The following is a 27,650-nucleotide window of genomic DNA, read 5'->3' as shown; positions in this document are numbered from 1 at the left end:
CAGTATTCGACATTACAAACATCAAAGGCTGTCGCCTTTCTATTAACCTTCCCTGTGATGTGCTTGGTTGAATGGAAACCTTTAATTTCTTTTTGGAGCCAATTTCATTTTTCCTTCACATTTTGTACTTTTCTGGTCTTCTTAAAAGAACATTTTCTTTAACTTTAGGGTCATAAAAATATGTTTCTATATTTTCTCCTATTAGATGAATAGTGTTACTTTTAACATTCGATCTTTAGTACATTCCAATCCAACTTCATTTTTCTCTACATAGAGAATCAATTTTCCTGGCACCATTTACTAAATAATCTATCCTTTCCCTACTGAGTTGTAATGCTGCCTCAAGTGTAAATATATATTTGAGCCTCTTTCTGGATCCCCTTTCCAATTCACATGGATTTTTTCTGCCTATGTGCTATTGTTGTTCAGTTGTTCAGTTGTGTTGGACTCTTTGTGAACCCATGGACTGCAGCACACCAGGCCTCCCTGTCCCTCACCATCTCCCGAAGTTTGCCCACATTCATTGCATCGATGATACCATCCAACCATCTCATCCTCTGATGGCTCTCTTCTCTTTTTGCCCTCAGTCTTTCCCAGCGGACTTTTCCAATGAGTCAGTTATTGACATCAGACGACCAAAATACTGCAGCTTCAGCTTCAGGATCAGTCCTTCCAACCAGTATTCAGGGTTGATTTCCCTTTAGATTGACTGACTTGATCTCCTTGCTTCCAGGGACTCTCAGGAGTCCTCTCCAGCACCACAGTTCGAAGGCATCAGTTCTTTGGTGCTCCGCCTTCCTTACGGTTCAGCTCTCACAACTGTATGTGACCACTGGCAAGACCATAGCCTTGACTATATGGACCTTTGTTGACAGAGTAATGTCTTTGCTTTTCAACACACTGTCTAGGTTTGTCAGAGCTTTCCTGCCAAGAGGCAGTTGCCTTCTAATTTCACGACTACCGTCACCATCCGCAGTGATTTTAGAGCCCAAGAAGAGGAAATCTGTCACCGCTTCTGCCTTTGCCCTTTCTATTTGCCATGAAGTGATGGGTCTGGATGCCATGATCTCATTTTTTTTAATATTTAGTTTTAAACCAGCTCTTTCACTCTCCTCCTTCACCCTCATCAAGAGGCTCTTTCGTTCCTCTTTGCTTTCTGCCATTAGAGTGGTATCATCTGCATATCTGATATGTTGATGTTTCTCCCGCCTGTCTTGATTCCAGCTTGTAACTCATCCAGCTGGCATTGCTCAATGTGCTCAGCATATAGATTAAATAAACAGGGTGACAGCAGATAGCTCTCTCACACTCCTTTCTCAATCTTAAACCAATCAGTTGTTCCATACAGGGTTCTAACTGTTGCTTCTTGACCAGCATACAGGTATCTCAGGAGACAAGTAAGATGGTCTGGTATTCCTGTGTGCTAATACCACATTACTTTTAATTCACATGGTCTTGGAATTCTTAACACCTAGCAGATGTCTCCCATTTTGTTACTTCTTTTCGAAGATTTATTTTGCTATTATTGGAAGTTTGTCAATGTATCATTCAAAATAAAAAAGTATAGATTTTTAGAATAAAAATTTTATGGCAAATTTACAGAGTTGAAGGAATAAATTTATTGAATTATCTCATCCATTAAAATTTATACTGGTATTCTGTAAGATCTTCTAGTTAAAAAATATTCTCCATAAGATCATATTAATTAATTATTTTTGAGGTAAATTTCTAGGTATTTTATAATTAGTTTGGTATTATAAATAGCATCTTATCATTTTTTCACTTTAATTGTATGTGTTTTTTGAGTAGGTACGACACCTACACATTAGAAGTTTCAAAAGACACAGAAGATTATAATAAAAATTCTTCCTACTTCTCTCTCTTCAAGATATGTTTACCTCCATTTGAAACTGTTAGGCAGTTTCTTGTTTTTGCTTTCAGAATTATAATAATATACAAGAAAATATGCATATCTATTATTTGCCCTTTATAGTAAAGAGGAGTATGCAGTACACATTGTCCTGTTACTTTCTCTTTTCACGCAATTTCCAGATAATTGTAGATCTGCTTTGATAGCACACCAAAACTTGAAAGCAGTAATTTCTTAAATTGTATCCCAAGATCTCTCCTCTCTCCTTCTCCTCTTCCCCTCCTTCATTCCTATTTTTTTGTCTTACCACTGAATTGTATTCATTTTCTGGACTTCTCCATAATAAAATGGCTTAGACCCCTATAGATAGACATTTTAAATTGTTTGAAATTGTGTTATATATAGCACTGCAGGGGACAACTTTGTACCCAGAGAACAACTTGGTACCTACATCATTTTGCCTATATATGATTATACTTGTAGCCTACATTCCTAGAATGAAATTGGTGACTTTAAGAAAATATACATTTGTCATTTTGTTTCAAGTCACTAAATTGTCCTTCATAAAAGACTGTGTCATTTATACTCTCACCATGAATGTATATGCTTGCCTATTTCTTTATACTTTTGCTATACCGTATAGTAATTTCTTTTTTTTTTTTTTGCTTTTTGCTCTTGCGAAGGTGAGTTTTAGTAACTTGGGGTAGATTTAATTTGATTTATATGAGTAAGATTGAGTATCTTTCATATGTTTAATATTCATATGTATTTCCTTAGATGTCAACTAATGAAATCCTTTGCTCATTTTATCCACTAATTTGAGTATTGTTTATTTTGTATGCAAAATTTCCTTACATACTGGGATCTATTTACTGATTTTCTCTTCTGTTTTATTGATCAATCTGCCTTTACATGTGCCAGGATCACACTATTTTGATTATTTTATTATATTTTCCTTTGATAATTATTGATACAGATTAATTGTATGTGGATCTTATATTAAGCAAACTGGCAGAACTTTTTAATTAATCTTTATTATTTTTAATTTCTCTTGAATTTTCAAAGTAAATTTTTATATCATCTGCCAATATGAACAATATCTTTATCCCATCCCATTGCCTTTTAGAAAGGATTTTGTAACCTGTCTTTCTGCTCACTACTGTCTTCTTCAACTGTGACTCTTTGCTTGAAGTAGCCCCAGTGGGAACTTGTTCAGCTTCATTTTAAACTTCATTTTACTTTATATTTTTTATTCTTATTATTTCCAATTGGTTCTTATTTATATACTTGTTTCTGTCATATGTTCCAAAAACTTCTTTATCTTAGAGATTTTTTAAAAAGTGTGAAGTCTTAACTTGCCACTTTTAATTATTTTTTCTATTTTAGTTTTTTCTTCTTCTTCTTCTTTTTCTTCTTCTGTTCCTGAGAGCGTTTTTTATTAATATCTTGGCCAGTGATATACCTGGAGGAAAAGGTGAAACCCATACCCTAGCTTCAGTTACTCCAGGTGAATTGAGTATGGCTGTATTCAACTGAAAGCTGTCTTCTCCCTGCAGAAGACCTCATCTACTCCAGATATTGCTTTTACCAGGACCTCCATCCCTCTGTTTTACTTTCTTAATCCATGGACAAGGAGTGTGGTGCAGAAGGTGAAGCAATCAGGTCTTTTAGTGACTATGGGCTCCTCATTCCCATCTGACCTCCCATAGGCAATAGGCTGGAAATGGGAAAATTGGGGAGGAGCCAGGCAAACAAAATGAGAATGAGAAATGGCACATCTAGAAAGATCCTCCTTCAGTTACCTATTTTCATCATAATCGGCTCCTGGAGTTTCTCTGTGCACACCCCAGACACACAAACATGCACTAAAGTCTCAAAGACTCCTGAGGGTTTCCCAAGGTTTTTTGTGTTAGAGTTTGATCAGTCTCAGAAGGCTTGCTGTCCTAGAATATATTTGATGCTGGATTCAGCAGAGAGAGCTAGAAGCCCATGCTAGTTTGCCATCTTGTCAGGAACTCATTGATTTCCCCCTTTCCCCCATGTTGAATCTAGTGGTTAGATTTACACACACACACATACAGGCACACACATGTAAACATAATAGCCCTGAATGTCTTACTAGTACATAGCTTTGGAAGTTGATTTCAGATTTTTTTAAAATATGGTTATTATGATTATCAGATCACATAAGGGAAGAACATGGAAAAGGAATGTTCCTTTTCATTTAAAGAACAAAAAAACTAAAAATCAACCCAAAAAAGCAACTACAGAGCTTTCTGGGTGGCAGGTGTTACTAAATTTCTGCATGCATTCTATCATATAATTTTCACACGTAAGAATTCTATTAAAATTCCTTTTATTGGGGAGGAAATTAAATTTCAGAAAGCTTAGACAAGTTGTTGAAGATTATATTGGTGAGAAGTGGAAAAAAACAGGGCTGACACTGTCTGTCTTTTTTGTCTTCTGTCTGGGCTTTGCCTGGATTCTAGGCATTCTAGGTCCAGATTATGTTTCTTAATATTTACATGAATACAGGGAAAGCAGTTCACTCAAAATACCTTAGAATGTAAATACTTTTATTTTTTAAGGACATGCAGTGTACCTACCACCCAGTGGAAAAATAATTTCTCTGAAACAAGAAAAATAAATGAAAAATTTTATTGCATATCCAAACATCTATCAAGGTCACAGGGAGTAATTTTGGAATTTCTGTTGCAATCCCCATTCTTTAGTATATTTAGACCTTCATACAGGCAGAAAAAAAACAGAATAGAAATCAGATCACCTTCTAGCCAATGTTATTTTACAAAGAATCACAAAAATCTCTAAATAATGTTGGAGTAGGATGAAAGGGAATTGCTTGCAGTAAGTTTTGTGGTAGAGATATTTCTAAAATCAGGTGATAACCTTCTTCCAAGGCTTAGTTTATTTCTCACAGAAATACAGATTCCTGGTATTTAAATTTGAATACCATGACAGTAAAATCATAGCTCTTTTATATATGATTTTCTTATTATTCCAAGCTTAATAGTGCTAGATAGAGGAGAACTCAAAAGCCTAAAACTTAATAATTGCTAGTAATCCCTGAACCAGTATTCTGTGAATCACTTTTTGGTTTTTATTTTTTATTTGATGAAAACAGTACTGGAATTTAATTACAAATACCTACTTAAAGTGTTTAGTATATGAAAGGAGATTTCTATGACAGAGGAGCCTGGTACAGTCCAGGGGGTCACAAAGAATCAGACACAGCTGAGCAACTAACACCTTTATTTTCAACTACTTAAAATAGATACCACCCAAGGAGGGTGCTGCTTTACTCTCTGGAGTTCCAGCTCCTTGAGATATATATTCAGAGCTTATAAATGTTAACGCAAATAAGAATCTTTTAAAACATCATTTCTGCCATGACTTAGAAACATGTACTCAGATTTTCATTTTTTGATTGTTACCCAATTTAAGCTTCAGAAAAATTAGTCAACAGCTCATCAGCTGAAACTCTAGCAGAGATAATTTGGCCATCTACAAGAAGGTGTAAACAAGATAATTGAAACAAGATAAAAGATAATTGAAAAAGGAATGTTCAGCCACTTTCAAGTGGAATTTGGCTTCCAAAATGGGAGGAAACTTTATTCATAGTGTCCAGTGTTTGTTATATATATTAGAAAGATTTAGACTATGAAGACTCTCCATTTGAAAAAAGAAGGTGAATGCTGTATATAAAATAGTGAATGAATATGGCTCTTTCACAGCATTGTGCTCATTTACCTAATATGTTAAGATAGTCTCTTTTGGAGCTTACCTTTACCAAATCTAGCAATTAAAATTCCCAAATCAATCTTTAGAGAACTAATTGAGATTAAAGAGTAATAAGTAAAATTTACCTTGATGGCAAATATTCTCTTATTTGTACCTCCAAACAAAAATGGGACATAAAATGTGTTCATGTCAGTGATTTTGATGTCTTAAGTACTAAAAGGAGAAAAGCAAAATTGGATATACGAGTCAACTCACTTGGCCCTGTTGGAGAAAAAAGGACCCACAGGCCCAGAAATTAATAAGAAAAATATCGTTTATAGGTTTGCATTACAGTAGTGAAAGATGGGCATGCTCACCTGTCAGAGGCTGGGGACCATTCACCCCAGTTCTTTAGCTCATCCAATTTCTGGATTTTCTTTTTACACAAGTAAGACAGAGAATCAAGTAAGACAAAGACCTTGATGCTGGGAGAGATTGAAGGCAGGAGGAGAAGGGGATGACAGAGGATGAGATGGTTGGATGGCATCACCGCCTCGATGGACATGAGTTTGAGCAAGCTCCGGGAGATGGTGATGGACAGGGAGGCCTGGCGTGCTGCAGTCCATGGGGTTGCAAAGGGTCAGTCATGACTGAGCAAAAGAATGACAATAGCAGACAGAGGATCATTTTGTGAACATTAGTTGGGGAAGAACAACCTGAGATAGAAGATAAGGTTTAGAAAAACTCAGAATAGCGAGGAAAGTGGACTGCGCCACGTTAGCAGAATTTCAGAAGCTTGAAAGGGCACTGACCACATGAAGGATTCAGGATTTCCCTTAACGTATTAACACGTTTAAAATCTGTGTGCTGTGCTAAGTCGCTTCAGTCATGTCTGACTCTTTGTGACCCCATGGACTGTAGCCCGCCAGGCTTCTCTGTCCTTGGGATTCTCCAGGCAAGAATACTGGAGTGGGGTGCCATTTCCTTCTCCAAAGAATCTTTCTGACCCAAAGATAGAACATGTGTCTCTTTTGTCTCCTCCTACATTGACAGGTGGGTTCTTTACCACTAGCACCACCTAGGAAGCCCTTTAAAATCTATAAATACAAGGAAATAAAAGATTGTATAGACTTTTTGATAAGTTACAGTGTTTGTTTGGGTTGCAAACTCCAGGGATTGATTTTGTAGTTCCAATTTTTGACTTTTTAAATATATGACATGAAGGTACATATTAAAAAAATGATTCTAGAGAAGCTGGTTTCTCATGCACAACCTCTGTCATTTCATATGTTAATTCTCATAGTCCCATCAGAGAGTAGAAAGCCCTTACCACTTACATGAATGTGAATATTTCCTGATTTCTCTGAAAATGGTCTCTGAATTACATCAATTTAAATTTCTTATACTATGGTATTATTAATAATTAAGAGAGGAGAGCTTTATAGCAATTTGTCAAGATCATCGAAACATTACCTTTCTACTGAACTTGAGATTTTATAGACATCATAAAGGCATTTTAAAGTGAACGTGACAATTTTTAATGTTTGCTATATATGTAGAAAATGTTTTTCTTACATGGTAGCATTTAATTAATTATTATGTTGTATTAAAAGGAAATTTCTATTTAAATATGAGAAAAATGTTGAAAAACTTCTTAGGTGACAATTATGCTGTAGCATACTATTGTAGTATGACTTGGAATGGGGAGAAAATATGGAGAGAAAATATCAGTTAGAACATCTCCATATAATGGAAAGTATTTGGTGAAAAACTCTCCATGACGAGTGTGTACTTAACACACAGCAGAAAACTACAATGTAAAGATTCAGAAACTGAAAATACTTTTGCATTTGTTTTTGTCATCATTGTTGTCTCCTTATTCTAACACTCAAAGATCTCAGGGATTTGCATGTTTTATTTTAAGGAAATTTCTTGAAGTCTAAAGCACTTGAGACACATTAACAGTTATTTTGATATTAGTTTCATGGTAACAACATTGAGGTTATTTTGAGAAGATAATATGCTCATTTTTCACTGTGCTAACTCATACTTACATATCATAATCACCAAATGCTTTCAATACTTATATTTTGGGGACACATTACCCTTTTTAAAACTTGTTCATATATATTGCTTTATTTTAAAAATTAAAAGTATACCATTAGAGAAAGGCATTTTGAAGCTAAGCTTGATATAGACTTGTTTTGTACTCTTTTAAATCTTCACTAATAAATAAAAATGTACCATTTTCAAATGTGACACCGTAAGTATTGTTGTCTGAAAGCAGTGAAATTATAGTTGATTGTGCCTTGTCTCCTCAGATCAATTTACAAAGAAAAATGAGAGTTACTGGTGTGATTACTCAAGGAGCCAAGAGGATTGGAAGTCCAGAGTATATCAAATCCTACAAAATAGCCTATAGCAATGATGGAAAGACTTGGACAATGTACAAAGCGAAAGGCACCAATGAAGACATGGTAAGACTTCCATGTCATGCTTAATTTGAACGTAACCTGTCATAAGTAATCTATTACCAAGTGACTACTGAATATTCAGAAGTAGTCTTATGTTGTTGAAAATAAATTTATGATTTTTTAAATAGGACCAGTGGTGTGGAGAGGGTAAGGAGTTATCCCAAATTATCAATGTATAGTAGCGACCATTTAAATCTTCCTCAGATTTTAATTGGTGGGCCTATAAACACTTTATCACAAGGTTAGCATAGTCCTGTACATGACAGTTAAGTTTTATTTTAACAATAGGCAGCTTTAAATTTCATTTTATTGCTTTGACAGATCATCCCTCTCCTTAAATAAATACAGATCAAAACTGTTAATTTTAAAGAAAAAATAAAATTTTTAAAGAGAAACACCAAGTTATAGAAAATATAAATATCTTTCTATACTTAATATTTTAATATTGGAAGAAATTTTTGTTATTAAGCAGAATAAGGTATTTTAGAGGAATATTTATCCGTGTTCATCTTCCATAAGGATATTCAATATCTCCTTTACCTTTTCATGTATTTCCAATTTTTTAATTAATTTTAACACAAATTTATAATTTAAAAAAATCAGCACTGTAGTTCATTCCATTTAAAACTGAGTCATTAAAATAGACTAATAAATTTTTTGAAAGATTTTTTTAATTACCTTCTTGCTACTGCTAAGTCGCTTCAGTCATGTCTGACTCTGTGCGACCCCATAGACGGCAGCCCACCAGGCTCCGCCATCCCTGGGATTCTCCAGGCAAGAATACTGGAGTGGGTTGCCATTTCCTTCTCCAATGCATGAAAGTGAGAAGTGAAAGTGAAGTCGCTCAGTTGTGTCTTAAATGAATGTCAATAGGTTTTTTGATTACTGGGTTATATAAAAGATAAAGTGAAATGAGATTTAAAGGAATTAAAAATAACACATTTTAGCATTTAAATTTTAGAGATAAATTGGTTTTTCGCTGGAGATATATATAAAGAAATATGAGTCTCTTATCCAAAGATCTGGGACTTGAGGACTCAGACCCTAAAATATCATAAATTTGATCACAGCTTAGAGAAACTAAGTGGTCCTGAAACAACACTGAAGGCTGGTTCCTAAAACAACATATATAATTACTAAGTAGCAAAATGAACAGATAGATCCCTGACTAAGTTGAGGAGGCATTTCCCTTTAGAAGCATTCCGTTCTAAAGGACTGGACTTAAATTGATAAGCCCAACATAGTAGGGTATAGATTAAGCCATAGGTTACAGTGGTTTACAGCTTTAATAAGGATTCTATCTATAGGTTTTAGATTTGCTTCTGATGGCAAAGTAAGTGAAACTTGCTTAGTCATGTCCGACTCTTTGCAAATGAAATTCTCCATGGAATTCTCTAGGCCAGAATACCGGAATGGGTAGCCTTTTCTTTCTCCAGGGGATCTTCCCAACCCAGGGATCAAACCCAGGTCTCCCACACTGCAGGCAGATTCTTTACCAGCTGAGCCGCAAGGGAAGCCCTGATGGCAAGGTGCTCTCTAAATGCTCCAGACCTCTAAATTATTTAATCCAATCTTGGAGGGATTTGGTTGGGTAGGATATAGGGTCAGTATTTGAAAATAGGTTTAAAAAAAAAAAAAGCTGCAATTAATAATTTTAAACTCTGTTATTTCTTTACATAGGTATTCCATGGAAATGTTGATAACAACACACCCTATGCTAACTCTTTCACACCCCCCATAAAAGCTCAGTATGTGAGACTCTATCCTCAAGTTTGTCGAAGGCATTGCACTTTGAGAATGGAACTTCTTGGATGTGAACTGTCAGGTGAGTCTCATATTATCTATTTTTGTACTCTCTTTAAAGGAAAACAAAGCACAATTGCATGTCGTGTGTTGCTAGCTTGCAGTTTGTCAGTACCCATCAGTTCAGTTCAGTTCAGTCGCTCAGTCGTGTCCGACTCTTTGCGACCCCATGAATCGCAGCACGCCAGGCCTCCCTATCCATCACCAACTCCCGGAGCTTACCCAAACCCATGTCCATCGAGTCAGTGATGCCCTCCAGCCATCTCATCCTCCGTCGTCCCCTTCTCCTCCTGCCCCCAATCCTTCCCAGCATCAGGGTCTTTTCCAATGAGTCAACTCTTCACATGAGGTGGCCAAAGTATTGGAGTTTCAGCTTCAACATCAGTCCTTCCAATGAACACCCAGGACTGATCTCCTTTAGGATGAACTGGTTGGATCTTCTTGCAGTCCAAGGGACTCTCAAGAGTCTTCACCAACACCACAGTTCAAAAGCATCAATTCTTCGGCGCTCAGCTTTCTTCACCGTCCAACCTCACATCCATACATGACTACTGGAAAGACCATAGCCTTGACTAGACGGACCTTTGTTGGCAAAGTAATATCTCTGCTTTTAAATATTCTATCTAGGTCAATACTCATAGATACTCATTTTTGCTACAAAATGTCTAGGGCTTGGTTCAGTGAGAAGGAGCAAGAGGGAGAGGGAGAAAGATAAACAAGTTCTAAAACACACTACAGAATAGGATTAATGTAGAAGGGGCAATATATTTCTTCTAGTGGTCAAAGAAAATACAATAAATTTTTACTGGAAACTCTTGTCAAATTTAAATGTGTCTTTTTAATTTTAATAGCAACTACGATTTATGTTTTATGACAGAATTTCAGTGAAAATTGGAATCTGCCTGACCTCATAAATTGCAGTTACATTTAGACTATACAGCATAGAAAAGTAAGCTTTTTGTTTGTACATCTACCGTAAGCATTTAGTTTCGTCTTTTTTTTTCTTTAGGTTTTCCAAAACATGTAAATTTATCATTGTTTCCAAGGAGACAATACATTAAAAACCAAGATTGGTACTATAAATTCCTAGATTGTTATTATCTAGCAACTTACCTATTACCCAAAAAGTGATTTTTAAACACAAAGATAACTACCAGAGGACTCAAACTTAAATAACCCTAGTCCTCCAAGGAGCTTCAAGACTAGATATAAAAATGAAGACTTTATGATTGGGTCTCTCAGTTGTTCACTTTCAATCTAGCTAGATTCTGAACTAAACAGAAAATCCTGCCCAGGCATTTCACTGTGCTATATTTTTGGTGGTGGTTCTTATATTTCTCTCATCAACATTTACAACTCTCTTTGTCACTATGCCCTGAAATTTTGTTGAAACTACTGTGTTTTTAAGAAAACTAAATACCCATGCGTGTCCCACTTTTTAGTTTAACCTCCAAGTATGAGAGACTTTTATATTTACAGACATTCCATTTAGTTAAAAATAGGACACATCCCTGCAGAGCATTTTATTCATTTCAAAACGTTGCATATAATGGTTAAAATACACACTTTATATCTATTTACCTTCTTGGGTTTATTTGTGATGTTAAGAAAGGGAATGGTTTTCAAGGAAATGCAAGTGACTGTTCAAAACAACCAAACTTTAAATGAACCCTTTACATTCAAAGGAATTAGAGGCATTTGGGCAGATGAGTGAATCTATTTTAAGAATCACATTTTCATACTATATATGGGTTTCCTTTATGAAGCAATCAATGGTACAGATTTAGTACCGTTAATTGTCCTAATAGGGATGTTTTCCCTATTTTGGTAATTCGAGCAGGCTTACTGACTACCTGTAAATCTCGGCAGAATTATTGCTGCACAGTGTTTATTTTGCGTGTTGCTGCATCACCACAGGCCAGTATCATCCTGAACTCATTCATCGTAAAGCAATCAAGAGAAAGCCCTCGTGTGATGAAGTCTGCTGCAAGTTCTATGCTTTTTAGTTGGTGAACATCACCTGCCCCGATTTTTCAGTCTTTTGATTCATGAAGGCCATGTCATGAAGACATGGCACAGTTTATACCCCTAAGATATGAATATGTTTTACTTTCAAGTTTGACAAGAGGTTACACCTGACCCTTTATGGATTTTTACATTTTCAGAAAGAAATCATACCCCATCTCCTGACCCCACAAATTGATTTTAAAAGTGTATACAGGGAATAATATCTCTTAAGGAATGTTTATAAAAGCTAGGGCACCTCAACTGTAAAAATAATCAGTTGTGTTGTTAATACTTTCAGCTATTGTCCATCACATGGATACACATTGTCCATGCTGGTAAAAGAGTTAATTTATATGTATAAAATATTATGGATGAGAAGGGAGACTCATGGTATGAGGCAAATTGGCAGGAGAGGCTAGCGATAACACTTGGCATTTAACAGTAACATAATGTACCAAACTATTTCCCACAGTCCAGTGCAACAGTGTAAAGCCCAAGGCTGCCTTATAGGAGTCAATAAACTGTTACAATATCTCTCAGCATAGGAGATAGCAGTTAATCTTTTCCTAAACACTTAAAAAAGAAAATTGCCCAATGTTCTCTGAAAGAGATATGACTTAAGATGCTTAGAATGAAATGGATCATGATCATAATTAGTAGAGGAATAATCATTCATTCATTCTTTGAGCAAATTATTCAGCACTTCCTCTGGGCTAAGTGCTGGACAATAAAGTGGGCAATGAAGTGAATTCTGTGGCTGAGCAGAAGTGGTCAAAGTAAAGGTGCTCCTTTTCTATCCAATACATCAAGTACTGTGTTATATCACAAAAGGAGAAAAACAAATATGTTTCCTTTCACTTGTGTCTCTTCCAAAAGCCAAGGAAAGAGTTGTACAAAGTTCACGTGGCAGGTAGGAGGAGGACAGAGAGTTGGTGGTGATGATAGATGAACGAGTCAGAAATCAGACTGGCTGATTATTATTATTATCAGTCATAATACAGAGAATGCATGTTAATTTAGGACTGCTTGAAGACAAGCGGCATGCTACTACGACTTTGGAACTTTCTGGAATCTTTGAGATTGGTCATGAACTTTTGAGGATGTTAGCAGTTGGTCATGAATTTTTCTCTTTTCTAGAATTTATATTTAGGATCTAGAACTATTTATGAGACCTGGGGGATAGGTCTCCTATGGCAGCAAGACTTGAGCTAAGACATCCAATTGACTGAACCTCTATGTCAGTTTTTGTCATTTTGCGTAGATAGGAGTTTCCTAAAAGGTGCAAGTGAAGGCAAACATGGAAGAGGCTCAAGAAGGAAGAACTGATTTAGATCGACTAGAACAGAAAGCAAATAATTGTAGTTAAGAATTAGTTTTATCAAAGAAGAGTTTAAGCCACCTCTCTTAGATTGCACTTAAAATACTTAGTTTTAGAAACTGCAGTCAGTCATAATATATTTTTTAATACCCACTGATATGCTGACTTGTGGACTTAACATTGTCACCTGTTGCAATAAATTTTATGGAAATAATAAAATTGCTAACATTTGCTGAATGCTAGCTACATGCCAGCACTGTTTCTAAATAGTTGATTAACTACTTTTTTAAAATACTTCTTTGAGGTCATTTTTAGTATTATACCTCCAATCAAGAAACTTCCACAAGCCTGTTATCCTTATCCATCAGAGTACAGACAGGATGAAAACCACAATCACAGAAAACTAACCAAGCTGATCACATGGATCACAGCTTTGTCTAACTCAATGAAACTATGAGCCATGCCGTGTAGGGCCAACCAAGATGGATGAGTCATTGTGGACAGTTCTGACAAAACATGGTCCACTGGAGAAGGGAATGGCAAACCACTTCCTTATTTTTGACTTGAGAATTCCATGAACAGTATGAAAAGGCAAAAAGATACAACACTGAAAGATGAACTACCCAGATCAGTAGGTGCCCAATATGATACTGGAAAAGAGTGGAGAAATAACTCCAGAAAGAATGAAGGGGCTGAGCCAAAGCAAAAACGACGCCCAGTTGTAGATGTGACTGGTAATGGAAAGTCCGATGCTGTAAAGAACAATACTGCGTAGGAACCTGGAATGTTAGATCAATGAATCAAGGTAAATTGGAAGTGGTCAAACAGGAGATGTCAAGAGTGAACATCAACATTTTAGAATTCAGTGAACTAAAATGGACCAAAACAGGCGAGTTTAATTCAGATGACCATTACATCTACAACTGTGGGCAAGAATCCCTTAGAAGAAATGGAGTAGCCATCTTAGTCAACAAAAACTCCAAATGCAGGACTTGGGTACAATCTCAAAAATGGAAGAATAATCTCTCTTGTATTCCAAGGAAAGTCATTCAATATCACAGTAATCCAAGTCTATGCCCCAAATCTTCCCTGATAACTCAGTTGGTAAAGAATCAGCCTGCAGTGCAGGAGACCCCAGTTCAATTCCTGGAGAAGGAATAGTCTACCCACTCCAGTATTCTTGGGCTTCCCTGTGGCTCAGCTGGTAAAGAATCTGCCTGCAATGCGGGAGACCTGGGCTCGATCCCTGGGTAGGGAAGATTCCCTGGAGAAGGGAAAGGCTACCCACTCCAGTATTCAGGCCTGGAGAATTCCGTGGGCTATATAGTCCATAGGGTTGCGAAGAATTGGACACGACTGAGTGGCTTTCTGGGAAAGATTGAGGGCAGGAGGAGAAGGGGATGACAGAGGATGAGATGGTTGGATGGCATCACCAACTCGATGGACATGAGTTTGGGTAAACTCTGGGAGTTGGTGATGGACAGGGAGGCCTGGCGTGCTGCATTCATGGGATCACAAAGAGTCGGACACAACTGAGCGACTGAACTGAACTGAACTGAGTGGCTTTCACTTTTCAGGCCCCAAATACTAATGCCAAAGAAGCTAAACTGTTCGATGGCAACCTAAAAGACCTTCTAAACTACCAACAAAAAAAAGATGGCCTTTTCACCATAGGGGACAGGAATGCAAAAGTAGGAAGTCAAGAGATAACTGGAGTAACAGGCAAGTTTGGCCTTAGAGTACAAAATGAACAAGGCAAAGGTAACAGAGTTTTGCCAAGAGAACACACTGGGCAAAGCAAACACCCTCTTCCACCCTCTTCCACCCTGCACTTGGACATCACCAGATGGTCAATAACAAAATCAGATTGATAATATTCTTTGTAGCCGAAGATGGAGAAGCTCTATACTGTCAGCAAAAACAAGACTGTGAGCTGACTGTAGCTCGGATCATGAACTTCTTATTGCAAAATTCAGATTTAAATTGAAGAAAGTAGGGAAAACACTAAACCATTCAGGTATGACTTAAATCAAATCCCTTATGGTTACACAGTTGAAGTGACAAATAGATTCAAGTGATCTGATCTGATAGATAGAATGACTGAAGAACTATGAACAGAGGTTCGTAAGATTGTACAGGACGCACTGATCAAAACCTTCACCCCACAAAAGAAATGCAAAAAGGCAAAATGGTTGTCTAAGGCCTTATAAATTGCTGAGAAAAGTAGAGAAGCCAAAGGTAAAAGAAATAAAGAAAAATATATACATCTGAATGCAGAGTTCCAAAGAAAAGCAAGGAGAGATAAGAAAGCCTTCTTACGTGATCAAAGCAAAGAAATAGAGGAAAGCAATAGAATGGGAAAGACTAGAGATCTTTTCAGGAAAATTAGAGATACCAAGGGAACATTTCATGCAAAATGGGAACAGAAAATGACAGAAATGGTATGGACCTAACTGAAGCAGAAGATATGAAGAAGAGGCAGCAGGAATACACAGAACGATACAAAAATATCCTAATGACCGAGATAACCACATTGGTGTGATCACTCACCTAGAACCAGACATCCTGTAGTACGAAGTCAAGTGGGCCTTAGGAAGCATCACTACAAACAAAGCTTGTGGAGGTGATAAAATTCGAGCTGAGCTATTTCAAATCCTACAAGATGATGCCGTGAAAGTGCTGCACTCAATATGCCAGCAAATATGGAAAATTCAGCAGTGGCCAGAGGACTGGAAAAGGTCTGCTTTCATTCCAATTCCAAAGAAAGGGATTGCCAAAGAATATGCAAACTACCACACAGTTTCACTCATCTCACACATTAGCAAAGTAATGCTCAAACTTTTCCAAGCTAGGCTTCAATAGTACATAAACTTAGAACTTCCAGATGTTCATGCTGGATTTAGAAAAGGCAGAGGAACCAGAGATCAAATTACCAATATCCACTGGATCATAGAAAAAGCAAGAAAATTCCAGAAAAAACATCTACTTTTGCTTCATTGACTACGCTAAAGCATTGGACTGTGTTGATCACAACAAACTGTGGAAAATTCTTAAAGAGATAAGAATACCAGACCACCTTACCTGCCTCCTGAGAAACCTGTATGCAGGTCAAGAAACAACAGTTAGAACCAGACATGAAGCAAAGGACTGGTTCCAATTGGGGAAAGGAGTACGTCAAGGCTGTATATTGTCACCCTGCTTATTTAACTTATATGCAGAGTACATTATGCAAAATGCCGGGCTGGATGAAGCACAAACTAGAATCAAGATTGCCGGAAGAAATATCAACCACATCAGATATGCAGATGTACAACCCTTATGGCAGAAAGTGAAGAGGAACTAAAGAGCCTCTTGATGAAAGTGAAAGAGGAGAGTGAAAAAGTTGGGTTAAAACTCAACATTCAGAAATCTAAGATCATGGCATCCGGTCCCATGACTTCATGGCAAATAGATGGAGAAACAATGGTAACAGTGACAGACTATTTTCTTGGGCTCCAAACTCACTGCAGATATTGATTGCAGCCATGAAATTAAAAGACGCGTGCTCCTTGGAAGAAAAGCTGTGACCAACCTAGATAGCACATTAAAAAGCAGAGACATTACTTTGCTGACAAAGGTCTGTCTAGTCAAGGCTATGGTTTTTCCAGTAGTCATGTATGGATGTGAGAGTTTGACCATAAACAAAGCTGAGTGCCAAAGAATTGATGCTTTTGACCTGTGTTGTTGGAGAAGACTCTTGAGATTCCCTTGGACTACAAGGAGATCCAACCAGTGAATCCTAAAGGAAATCAATCTTGAATATTCATTGGAAGGACTGATGCTGAAACTGAAGCTCCAATACTTTGGCCACCTGATGCAAAGGGCTGACTCATTGGAAAAGACCCTGATGCTGGGAACAATTGAAGGCAGGAGGAGAAGGGGACGACAGAGGATGAGATGGTTGGATGGCATCACCGACTCAGTGTGAGTTTGAGCAAGCTCCAGGATTTGGTGATGGACAGGGAGGCCTGGTGTGCTACAGTCCATGGGGTCGCAAAGAGTTGGACATGACTGAGTTACTGAACTGAAATTATTATCACCATTTTACAGATGATAAGACTGAGGCACCAACAGGTTTAGTAATAGGTACAAGGCTACACATCCAGTAAGTCGAGCGCCAGTAGAGTGTGACGAGATGGCACTGATCAGAGAAGTCTATTTTATCTTGGTTTTCTTGATGATCACACTACCTTGTGCGTTCTTTGGTCAAAATGTAAAATTTTACAGATGAAGACTCAAACGCTGTCTAATGTAACCATAGAATCACACTGCTTTTTACAAGCTTCATGAATGTAATTTTGTCACCATTGCAATTCAAAATTACAAAATCCTGTGTATATGTACACACACATGGACTAGATTTTTCAAAGACAAACAAACCCAAACTTCACACCATGTCACACCTGAAAATATATGTGGCAGATTGGAGAATCTTCAAAAAATATCCACTACTAAAAGCTATTGAGTATGATTGAAACACAAAAATTTATGAAAAGGCTGTCCAGTCATGGTTTTTGCTAGATTTAGCTCATTTCTTCTGTTATCTATTAGTTTAAACTCTATACTAGCACAATGCAGGGCACATGGTAAACACTGAATAAATAATAGCTTGTTACCTTCCAAAAGAAGCCATATTGGTACTATAAGAGTCACTGATAATGATTAACAGGTTTCTTAGAAAACAAAATACTGTCCAATTTAGAATATACCATTGGAGCAGTTTGTGAAAATGACATTGTACTGGGAGAATTTTCATTTGCAGTGTTATAGAAACAAATAAAAGAAAACCAAACATATTTTATGAGAAAATGTTCCAGTTTTAAGGACAAAATGAAACTGTTGAAAACCGGGGACCCGTCATGAGGCTATCAGTAATGAGATAGGAGAGAGCATTTCAACATTGTTTTCATTTTGCAAAATCATATATCAGGGAAAAGTAGTTTGAATTGTCTGTCTTGTTTTCAATTTTTCCAAAATATATTCAGCCAGAGTAGTTTGAACTGGCTATCTTGTTTTTCGATTTTGTTTCAGATTTATTTCTGATTATAGTCTTTTTTTTTAATTTAGATGCTCTCTCTTTGGGGGAATGAATAGCATTATGCTTAATCTTCTCTTGCCTATCTAAAATGAATGCTGCAGACTTTCAGGGTGATAAATTATTTTTCTCATGGCACCCTTCTCATTTTCTTCCAGGCTGTTCTGAGCCTCTGGGGATGAAATCAGGACATATACAAGACTATCAGATCACTGCCTCTAGCATCTTCAGAACTCTCAATATGGACATGTTCACTTGGGAACCAAGGAAAGCCCGGCTGGACAAGCAGGGCAAAGTGAATGCCTGGACCTCCGGCCACAATGACCAATCACAGTGGCTACAGGTAATATTTTCTAAAAATGTCTCACAACCCACTGTCATTCTTCCTTATAAGATTTCCTGTTGGTTAGGTGACTGTCGGAGTCATTACCTTCATGCTAATTTAAATGCGCCTTCCTGTTTGGCTTAACTAAATGGGTAAAACAAAAATTCCTTATGAATCCATTTTCATGTATTGTTTTTACTCTGATGTTGATTTATAGATGCTACTGTCAGATTGAGGCAGCAGAGTGAATCAAATCACACTATGTACGGGTCAATTCAATTGATTATGTGATCATTTGCATTTTAACTCTCATCTCTTCTAATGCTGTGTCAATATTGGTTTGAAAGCATCACAGCAGAAATCCAAACCACCTTGAAATCATGCCACTGACCCACAGATTGTTCCCATAGAATCATGACTCATGGCTTATTAGCCCTTTACCTGTGGTTGCTAAGCAATGGAGTGATTTGATTACCTTCTCATGAGAGTGCTTGCTTAGAGAAGGAGAGCATAGACATTGCCGAGTGTGTTTACCGTTTGCAAATGAGGTAAGGTTACAGTCAGTGCTTTTTAAAAAAACCTTCTTGAAATGCACTTATTTGTGGAGTACTTTTAAGTAGGCACAAATTTGTTAATGTCTTCTGTGGCCAAGAAAAGTAAGACAGCTTAATTCCATCCTGAGCTCACTTTATTTGAGAGATGAGTTCTCCTCTTACTGATTTTTATGCTGCATTTATGAGCTTCAAACTGGTATTTGACATACAAATTTATTGTATTTCTGGAAATCACAGAAACAATTACAATAGCAAATCTCACCCCTCATCAAACCAAATTTGCACATACGAAATTGTTCTTACCAAGTCACCTGAAATTTCTAATAGTCTTTTCTTTCTTGACCTTACTTTTCCCTATTCTTACTTTTTCACTGTTCTTATTTTTTTTCTTTACTGTCCCATGACATTCTGTCTGGATCTTTATCGATCTGAAGCTTTATTAAGGTCTCGCATTACCATATACTCTACATAATTATGTACGTCTTTCTCCTTTTACTATTCTTTGAGCTTTTTGAAGGTAGGTTTTATATACATATATAAAACAGTAAATATTTATCATTCCACAGCCCAGTCTTATGTCCTTGTGTATAAATAGCAGTACTACTAAATGAAATAATTCACTTGATAAATGTTTGTGATGCACCTGTGAGGCATCGCATAGCTTGATAAATAGTGATGGTACAGAAGCAAACAACACAATTTGTATTCCTAAGACATCACCTGTTTCATAAACCATTGTTTTTATTTGGTTTAGATGACACCGCAGTTTGTTTATCTTCATCCTTTTAGCTGATACTTCCCACTGTCCCGATCCAGGCCACCGTTCCAGGTTGTTATCTTCCTAACAACCTCACTCTCACCAATTCCATACACTCACCTTAACTAATTTAGCAAGAACTGGTTATTTCAACTACTGGAATGGATTCAACAGCTTTAATATTCTATTACTTCTCACCATCCCCACTGCCACTTCCAAGATCTAGGCTACTGCCCTCTTTCACCCGGGTTTTTGCAAAAGCCTCCTAAGCAGCCTTCTGGCTTCTGGCCTTACTCTCTAAAAACCTATTTCCAAGATTGCAGTCTGTGTGAATTTTTTCTGAAGTGTAGGTGTGATTCTTTTACTCCTTTTTTAAACCCTTCAGTTGTTCCCTATTAACCACAGAATAAAGGGCAGCTTCCTTAAGATAGCCTGAAAATCTGTTTGTGATTTGGCCTCAACTGATCTCTCACCACCCTTCTAAATTTGCTTCAGTTTCTCAAACTAAACAACACTGTCTCTCTCTTCCCCATCCTTGATAAATATCCTCTTCCCGGAGAAAAAGAATGGAAAGAGCATCTCTGCCCACAGTATCTCAGCCTTCTGTTGGTTAAATACTTCAACTGTAGTTTCGATGTACTTTTCTCTGGGAAGGCTTTGCTGCCAGCTCCATCCCATGCCACATCTGGCTTAAATTGTCTCCTGGATATACTGTGTCTTCTGTAATTCTCTCACGGTCCATAATCACAGTCCACTGGAAATTGTGTTTTCGTGCTGCGTTACTTGCTCAGGGCAGATGGAACTACATTTGTCTTTTTTCTACTTGCTCAACCTGTTGTCCAGGACCTAACTGACTAACCTATCACAACACTTGACACGTGGTAGGCACTTAGTAAATACTGTTTTTGGCTTGTTAAAGTATGATTGATTTGTAATATTGTGATGGTTTCATGTGTACAGCACAGTGATTCAATCTTACATATATATGTATATATGTATATGTAAGATATATATATATATTCATTTTTAGATGCTTTTCCCTTATAGGTTATTACAAAATATTGAGTATAGTTCCCTGTGCCATACAGTAGGTCCTCGTGGGTCATCTTTTTTATATGTAACAGTGTGTATATATTAATTTCAACCTCCTAAAATATCCTTTCCCCATCCGCTTTCCCTTTTGGTAACCATAGGTTTGTTTTCTATGTCTGTGGGTCTATGTAAGTGATAGCATATGATATTTGCCCTTCTCTGCCTGGCTTACCTCACTTGTATGATAATCTCGAGGTCCATCCATGTTGCTGCAAATGGCATCACTTCATTATTTTTTATGGCTGAATATTTTCCATTGTATATATATATATGCAACATCCTCTTTATCCATTCATCTGTAGCTGGATATTTAGGTGTTTCAATGTCTTGGCTATTGTAAATGTTAGTAGTGCTGCAGTGAACATTGGGGTGCATGTAGCTTTTTGAATTATAGTTTTCTCCAGATAGATGCCCAGGAGTAGGATCACAGGATCATATTATAACTCTGTGTTTAGTTTCTTAAGGAATCTCTGTATTGTTTTCCACTGTGACTGTATCAGTTTACATTCTCACGGTAAGTACTGTTGAATGAAAGAATGAATTAATCCATCAAAGTATTATTTAAGTTATTGATTTGTACTTAAAATACATATAATCTGATCCCCAGTTTGAGACCAACTGCTAATATCCTCAAAATTTTGAGTAATATTTGAAAAATAAATCTAAAAGTTCATATTAAGAGTCTAACCTTTTTAATAAAGGAACTAGATAGCCTTCGTGAACTTTTCAAGTTCTTAATTAAAAGAAACCATGGAGAATTTCCGTTTCATTTGTTAGGCTTGATTGGTGAAGTTAAACTTGTTCTTTACTTTTAAAATTGAAAACATACCGGTCATATCTCAGATTAACTGGGTATGGCTGATGTTTGTGAATCATAATGCCATGTGAAATAAAATAAAATATTTTACACCCCATAAGTAATTCAGAAAGGCTGGTAGACTCTAGAAATACCCACATAATGGTATTGCCAATGGAAAATTTCTTTAGAAAGAAAAAACAAGTATTTTTACGTACATGAATCAGGGTGTAATGTTCATTGCAAACCTTCATCCATCACTTTTTTTAAGATGACTTTTCATCTGTCTTCTTAAAGTCACTTGCATGCTGAAATTGATTCATTCTGTTGGTGACAGATTTTCTGTCAATTCAAGGACCAGTTCTTCCAGTATGTCTATTCTTTTGTTGTGTCAAAACATATTCAGAATCTCCAAGGCAAGGGAAATTGACATCTTTACTTATTTTTTTTCTTTTTTGACATCATGCAAGAAAATGCTCCAGAACTGACTATTTTTAGTGCTTCCCCTCAAGAGAGTGAATTTATTCAACTGTACATTGTTATACTTGTATTTTTGTTGAAAATAAGATTAATATTTTCATAGGTAATGTATAGGGTGATATTTTTTAAATTTTTGGTGTACAGTCAATTTTTATCCTTATTTAGGGCTTCTGAATTTATACAATTTAGCTGTAATCTTAACTAAGATACATCGCTTTTGAGAAATAGCTCTTCAGAAGAGAAACTGTGGTGGTAATTTAAATTCTCTTCCTTCATTATTGATCTCCTGCTAATTGTTTTTTTAAATTATTTTATATGCCAACTATACATGTAATGCTTTAATAATGAGAGTTTTATTTAAGTTTTATAGTTTTTCCCAAAACTTAATCATGTATTATCTGGAAATACAATTGAAAATGAATCCTCAAAAACCCTTTATGACAATTGTGATATATTTTAAGGAATACTTATGCATTCTTTTGGTGGGCTGCTGTCCATAGGGTCACACAGAGTCAGACACGACTGAAGTGACTTAGCATGCATGCATTCTTTTAGGGAATTCTTATGTATTCAAATATCACTTTAATATTTATTATTACTCTGATGTTGCGTCTAGTCTCTTCTCTAAAGTCAGAATCTCAGAAATTCCTCAACCAAATGTTCTTCTGGAATTTATTTGGAGTGATCTTACCTAATTGATTTGCTTCCTTGAGCTACTGTTAATCTTGTAATCATTATAATATTTCTGTATGAACATGGCAAAATGTGTTAAGTCCACAGGCAGTCCTAAGTGAGAGGCATTTCTCAGACCTCTGAAAAACTATTATCCCATCTTTTGATATGTTTTATGGTCTCTTAAGCTTTAAGCAGAAAATTCTATCAATGTGTTTTCCAGAAACCTACAGAGGTTAAGTTGTAAGTCCTGCCTTTAAAAAGTCTTACTACACCTAAGTTGAAAGGTCATAATGCAATCATTCCTGATTCGGAGTTGAACATTCTTAACACATGGTTACACTAGATTTTAAACCCTGTTTTCAGATAAAGTGACATTTTAAACAAATTGAATTTACAGAGATCTTTTAGAATCAAACCAGGCCCCTCAGTCCGTGGAATTCTCCAGGCAAGAATACTAGAGTGGGTAGCCATTCCCTTCTCCAGGGGATCTTTCTAACCCAGAGTCTCCTGTGTTCCAGGCAGATTCTTTACCATCTGAGCCACCAGGGAAGCCCATAAGATAAAGTGACATTTTAAGCAAATTGAATTTACAGAGATCTTTTAGAATCAAGCTATTATCTCCTGTGTTATTTTCTAAGCAAAAGCCCAGAAAAATTGTTGGGTTTTAACATGGATTAAATAAGACAAATAACAGAAAAGAGGAAGCACATACTGAGTACTCAGCAACCAGTTCCCTTCTTTCTCTTTCTGGTGGCTTTTGAAAACACAGGAGAACATCATCTGACACCAATTATAACCAAGCAAAAAGATATGCATACTTATTTTTGCTTCTTCCAAAAGGAAATTTCCAATAAAACTATGAAATGTAAAGATCATTAGTTCAGTTACAGACTGAGCAACGTTGGTAAATTATATACATTTGCATTGGCAAGCAAAAATTGTAAGTATTTTTACCTAGGCAGCATCAGCTGTTTTTCAGATTCTTTACCTGAGAGTAGTAGTAATATTATTACTAACTTAAAAAGAACATTAGGTCATTTAGCAATGTTCTGTACTGAAATCATGCCCTTTTTAGAATGGCTACATGCTTTTAAAGTTCATTTTCGGGGTGTTTTCAAAAGATTGAGTAAATTCCCTTTTGTTTATGCTCAGATTATACAAAGTGATTAAAATTCAGCATGAGGTTAAGATGTTTAGTGACAAACTATCAGGAGTAGGTGTGTTATTGATGATAATCTTATAAATTGTGAAGAAATATTTTGCTGTAGTAGATGCATCTAAACAAAGAATACTATGAATTAACTTGCATTGGTTAAAAACTTCTTTTGAATAAGACATCACAAATTTTCTGTGTATCTACTCATTGCCCTATTTATTGGTGGTGACTATAGAAAATGGATAACTTACCATCTGTAATTGAATCTATTAAAAATTTTTTCAGATTTCATAAAGAGTAGCATAATATAAATGACTAATAGGAAGAAAAATGTCACAATGTCACTTAAGAAATGACCTTTTGTTCTGTTTCGTGAGACATTTGCTAATTTAAGGTGGTTTGCATAGTATTTCAACCAAATTAGTAGAATTAATAGAGTTGTTAGACTGCATACTTGAATGCTGACCTTTGTCAAAATTGCAGCTAACCCTACACAGCTTCATTTCAATACTAATTTCGGGGAAATGTGTAAGAAAGCAATTGAATTTAGGTTTTCAAATTAAATAAGCCTTATTTAATTTAGTCCATTTCATATTTTTAAAAGGGAGTGTTGTAGCCATAAAATTTATTAACTTTTTTCAAGCCATTAACTTCCCTTGCCTTCTGGACAATTCATGTAGAGAAGAGCTTAAGGAAAGATCTTTGAAGATCAAGGGACCTCTAGGCCACTGGAAATCATTTGGCAAGAAGAAGAAATATTCTGATTTCTAATTCACTCTTTTAATATTTCATATATAGGAAACAGTAAGCCTGCATGAAGGGTTCAGTTATAAAGCAGACCTAAAAGAGATCAAATAATGAAACAATTTACGTAGGATTATAAAACATCTTCTATTTTTCATAAATGGTAATGTATTTTGGAGTGCATGAAATGAATCAAAGGAGGGCTATACTTTGCTTGGACTATAAATTCACCTTTAAATTTGTTTATAATTTTATAATATCAAAGGAAATCTCCACAATCCAATTAGGAAAGAAATTCTTTTTTTAAAAGATTTATTCATTTATTTTTGGCTGCGCTAGGTCCTTGTTGCTGCACGTAGACTTGCTCTAGTTGTGGTGGATGGAGGCTGCTCTCACTTGCAGTGCATGGTCTTCTGACTGCAGTGGCTTCTCTTGGTTCAGAGCACAGGCTCTAGGGTGTGTGGACTTCAGTAGTAGTGATGCAAGCCTCAGTAATTGTGGCCTCTGGGCTCTCGACCACAGGCTCAATAGTTGTGGTGCATGGGCTTAGTTGTCCCTTAGTTAGGAAGTGGAATCTTCCCAGACCAGGGATCAAACCCATGTCCCCTGCATTGGCAGGCAGATTCTTAACCACTGGACCACCAGGGAAGTCCGGGGGGGTGGAGGGGACACTTTTGATGAGCAAAGCACAATTGAGTAGGGTATTTATACAGAAAATACTTCTACAGCAAAAGAAAGTGCTGCCAACATCAGTGTATTTGTACTGAGTGCATAATTTGAATGCCAAAAACCTGATTTCGAAGGCTGACAAATCACATCAATACTGTGGGATCAGCTTTTGCTCTTTTCCTTAACAGTAGATATTACAAAAAAGATAATCTCTCAGGCAGCCTTTCCTTCAAAATAAAAAAAAAACTCTTACATCACTAAGATTCTGGTATCTAAATGATGATTGGTCAAATTCAAAGTAGTCAGAAAATTACCAACCCTCCCAGATAATTTCTGGTGAAGTTAATAAAGAGACATCATATAATTAATGTTACAGTATGGCCATAAATTAATCTTTTTAAAAGTTAACTTTGTATTATTCACATTGTGTGCATGCTTGCTGAGTTGTTTTCAGTCGTGTGACTCTTTGTGACACTATGGACCGTAGCTCTCCAGGCTCCTCTGTCTGTGGGATTCTCCAGGCAAGAATACTGGAATGGGTTGCCGTGCCCTCTTCCAGGGGATCTTCCTGACCCAAGGATTGAACCTGACTCTTTTCAGTCTCCTGCATTGGCGGGCGGGTTCTTTACCACTAGCATCACCTGGGTAGCCCTGTTATGCATATTGTATCTACTTAATACTCCAGATATTGCCCCTACGTTTCCATCCATTCTCATTTGGAGTAATTTCTTTGTGTTATATCTTTCTTTAAACAGCTTGAAAGAAAAGAATTCCCTAAGACAAGGCAATGAGACATACCAAACCATTATAAAGTACAAATGTATTATCATTTACATATAGCACATCATGAAAAATATGCAAAGCAATAGTTCTGGTGATGGAGAAAGGAGTAGACGAGATTGAGGGCAGGGTACAGTGTTGGAAGGCAAGCCTTGATTGTACCTAGAAATTGTATGTTGGCTTTGTGGTTCACAGGTTATTCATAATTTTTTTTAATTCAAATAAATATTTTTGAGATACCTATTATAACAGGTGCAAAGAACTGAAAGAAATATTCGGCATTGCGTCTGCCTGCAGGTATGATTAGTGAAGCCCTAGCCCTATTGTCATGGATTCAACATTCCAAAAGCGATGAACAGAAATGTAAGAAGTTAGATGCATCTGCTTAGGAGCCATATTTGAAATCACTGCAAAACTGAACAGCGGGATTTAAAAGAATTGTATGTGCACAGCAGGTCCATTCATGATTTTATGATAATGAGAACTGAATGACTTCTGATTCCTTTGTGTGCAAATGGATTTTAATTTGTGGCTATTAGCTGTCTTTATAGTAGCAAAATATAGTTACAAGAATAGTAATCATTTTCCTCTAAAAATATGAGTTGAAAATATGCCAATGAGTAAAATTTAGAACTTGGGAATACTGTTTCAAATAAGATGAGCATTTGTAAAGGCTTTCAGATAAAATAGGAATCAACTTGAATCGGTGATCTCATCTTGTCTTTAGAGCAGCCTGCTCAGTGACTAAGCTATTTCTGTTTTATGAGGCTACAGAGAGCCTAAGAGACTTACTAAAGATTGAGCAGCCAGTCAGCAGTACAGGGGGAACTCAATACAGCAGGAAGCTCATGCAATGATTTTTACCACACTTTTTGGCAAACCATTTAAGTGAGTGTGGGGACTCCTATTTTCAGGGAATGTTTGTTGGTTTAGGGAGCTCTTCCAGGGTCCAGTGCTGACCAGCATAGCTCTGGCTATGCCTTTCTTGAAGGAGAGCTTCTGGTACCTCTGTGGATCCAGCTTGCTCCCTACATTTCTGGTTTGGCACTATAAAAATTGTATACACCTTATGGTGTTACTAAACATTGAACCCGCACATTAAATATCTAGAAATTTTCTTTTTCTTGTTTTCTTCCAAGATGAAACAGATAGGAAATATGCAAATTCTAGCTTTTTCTTCCTACAACTCGGTGATGTATTGTTTGTGCACATCCACATCTTAGACAAAGCTTCTCTGCCCAGCACTGTTGATTGTAGTTAAGGCCACCTGGTCTGATTACTTTGGTTTATCCTAGAGATCTTTGTCATTTTTCTTCAAAGCCAGTGGTACTATGATGA

The 27,650-nt window shown here is 36.5% G+C and overlaps 1 protein-coding gene across 24 annotated transcripts in view; it reads left to right on the top strand.

Annotated features, from left to right (window-relative positions):
- Positions 1–27,650, top strand: part of EDIL3 (EGF like and discoidin domains 3) — a 1,139,470-nt gene that overhangs the window by 952,850 nt on the left and 158,970 nt on the right. For all 24 annotated transcript variants that reach the window (XR_014057550.1, XR_014057552.1, XR_014057551.1 and 21 more), the window contains 3 exons: positions 7,930–8,085; positions 9,763–9,907; positions 18,443–18,627. Coding sequence is in view for 18 of the 24 variants with exons in the window: in XM_081503905.1 (XP_081360031.1) it covers positions 7,930–8,085; positions 9,763–9,907; positions 18,443–18,627 (486 nt within the window). In the remaining 6 variants the exon portion in view is untranslated. The remainder of the gene's footprint in view (positions 1–7,929; positions 8,086–9,762; positions 9,908–18,442; positions 18,628–27,650) is intronic.

The sequence above is a fragment of the Giraffa tippelskirchi genome, chromosome 6, assembly GCF_054371585.1.
Source record: "Giraffa tippelskirchi isolate mGirTip1 chromosome 6, T2T-mGirTip1v1.2.pri, whole genome shotgun sequence".
NCBI classification, from domain to species: Eukaryota; Metazoa; Chordata; class Mammalia; order Artiodactyla; family Giraffidae; genus Giraffa; species Giraffa tippelskirchi.
The sequence above is the reverse complement of the archived record's forward strand: the minus strand, read 5'-3'. Positions and strand labels throughout refer to the sequence as shown.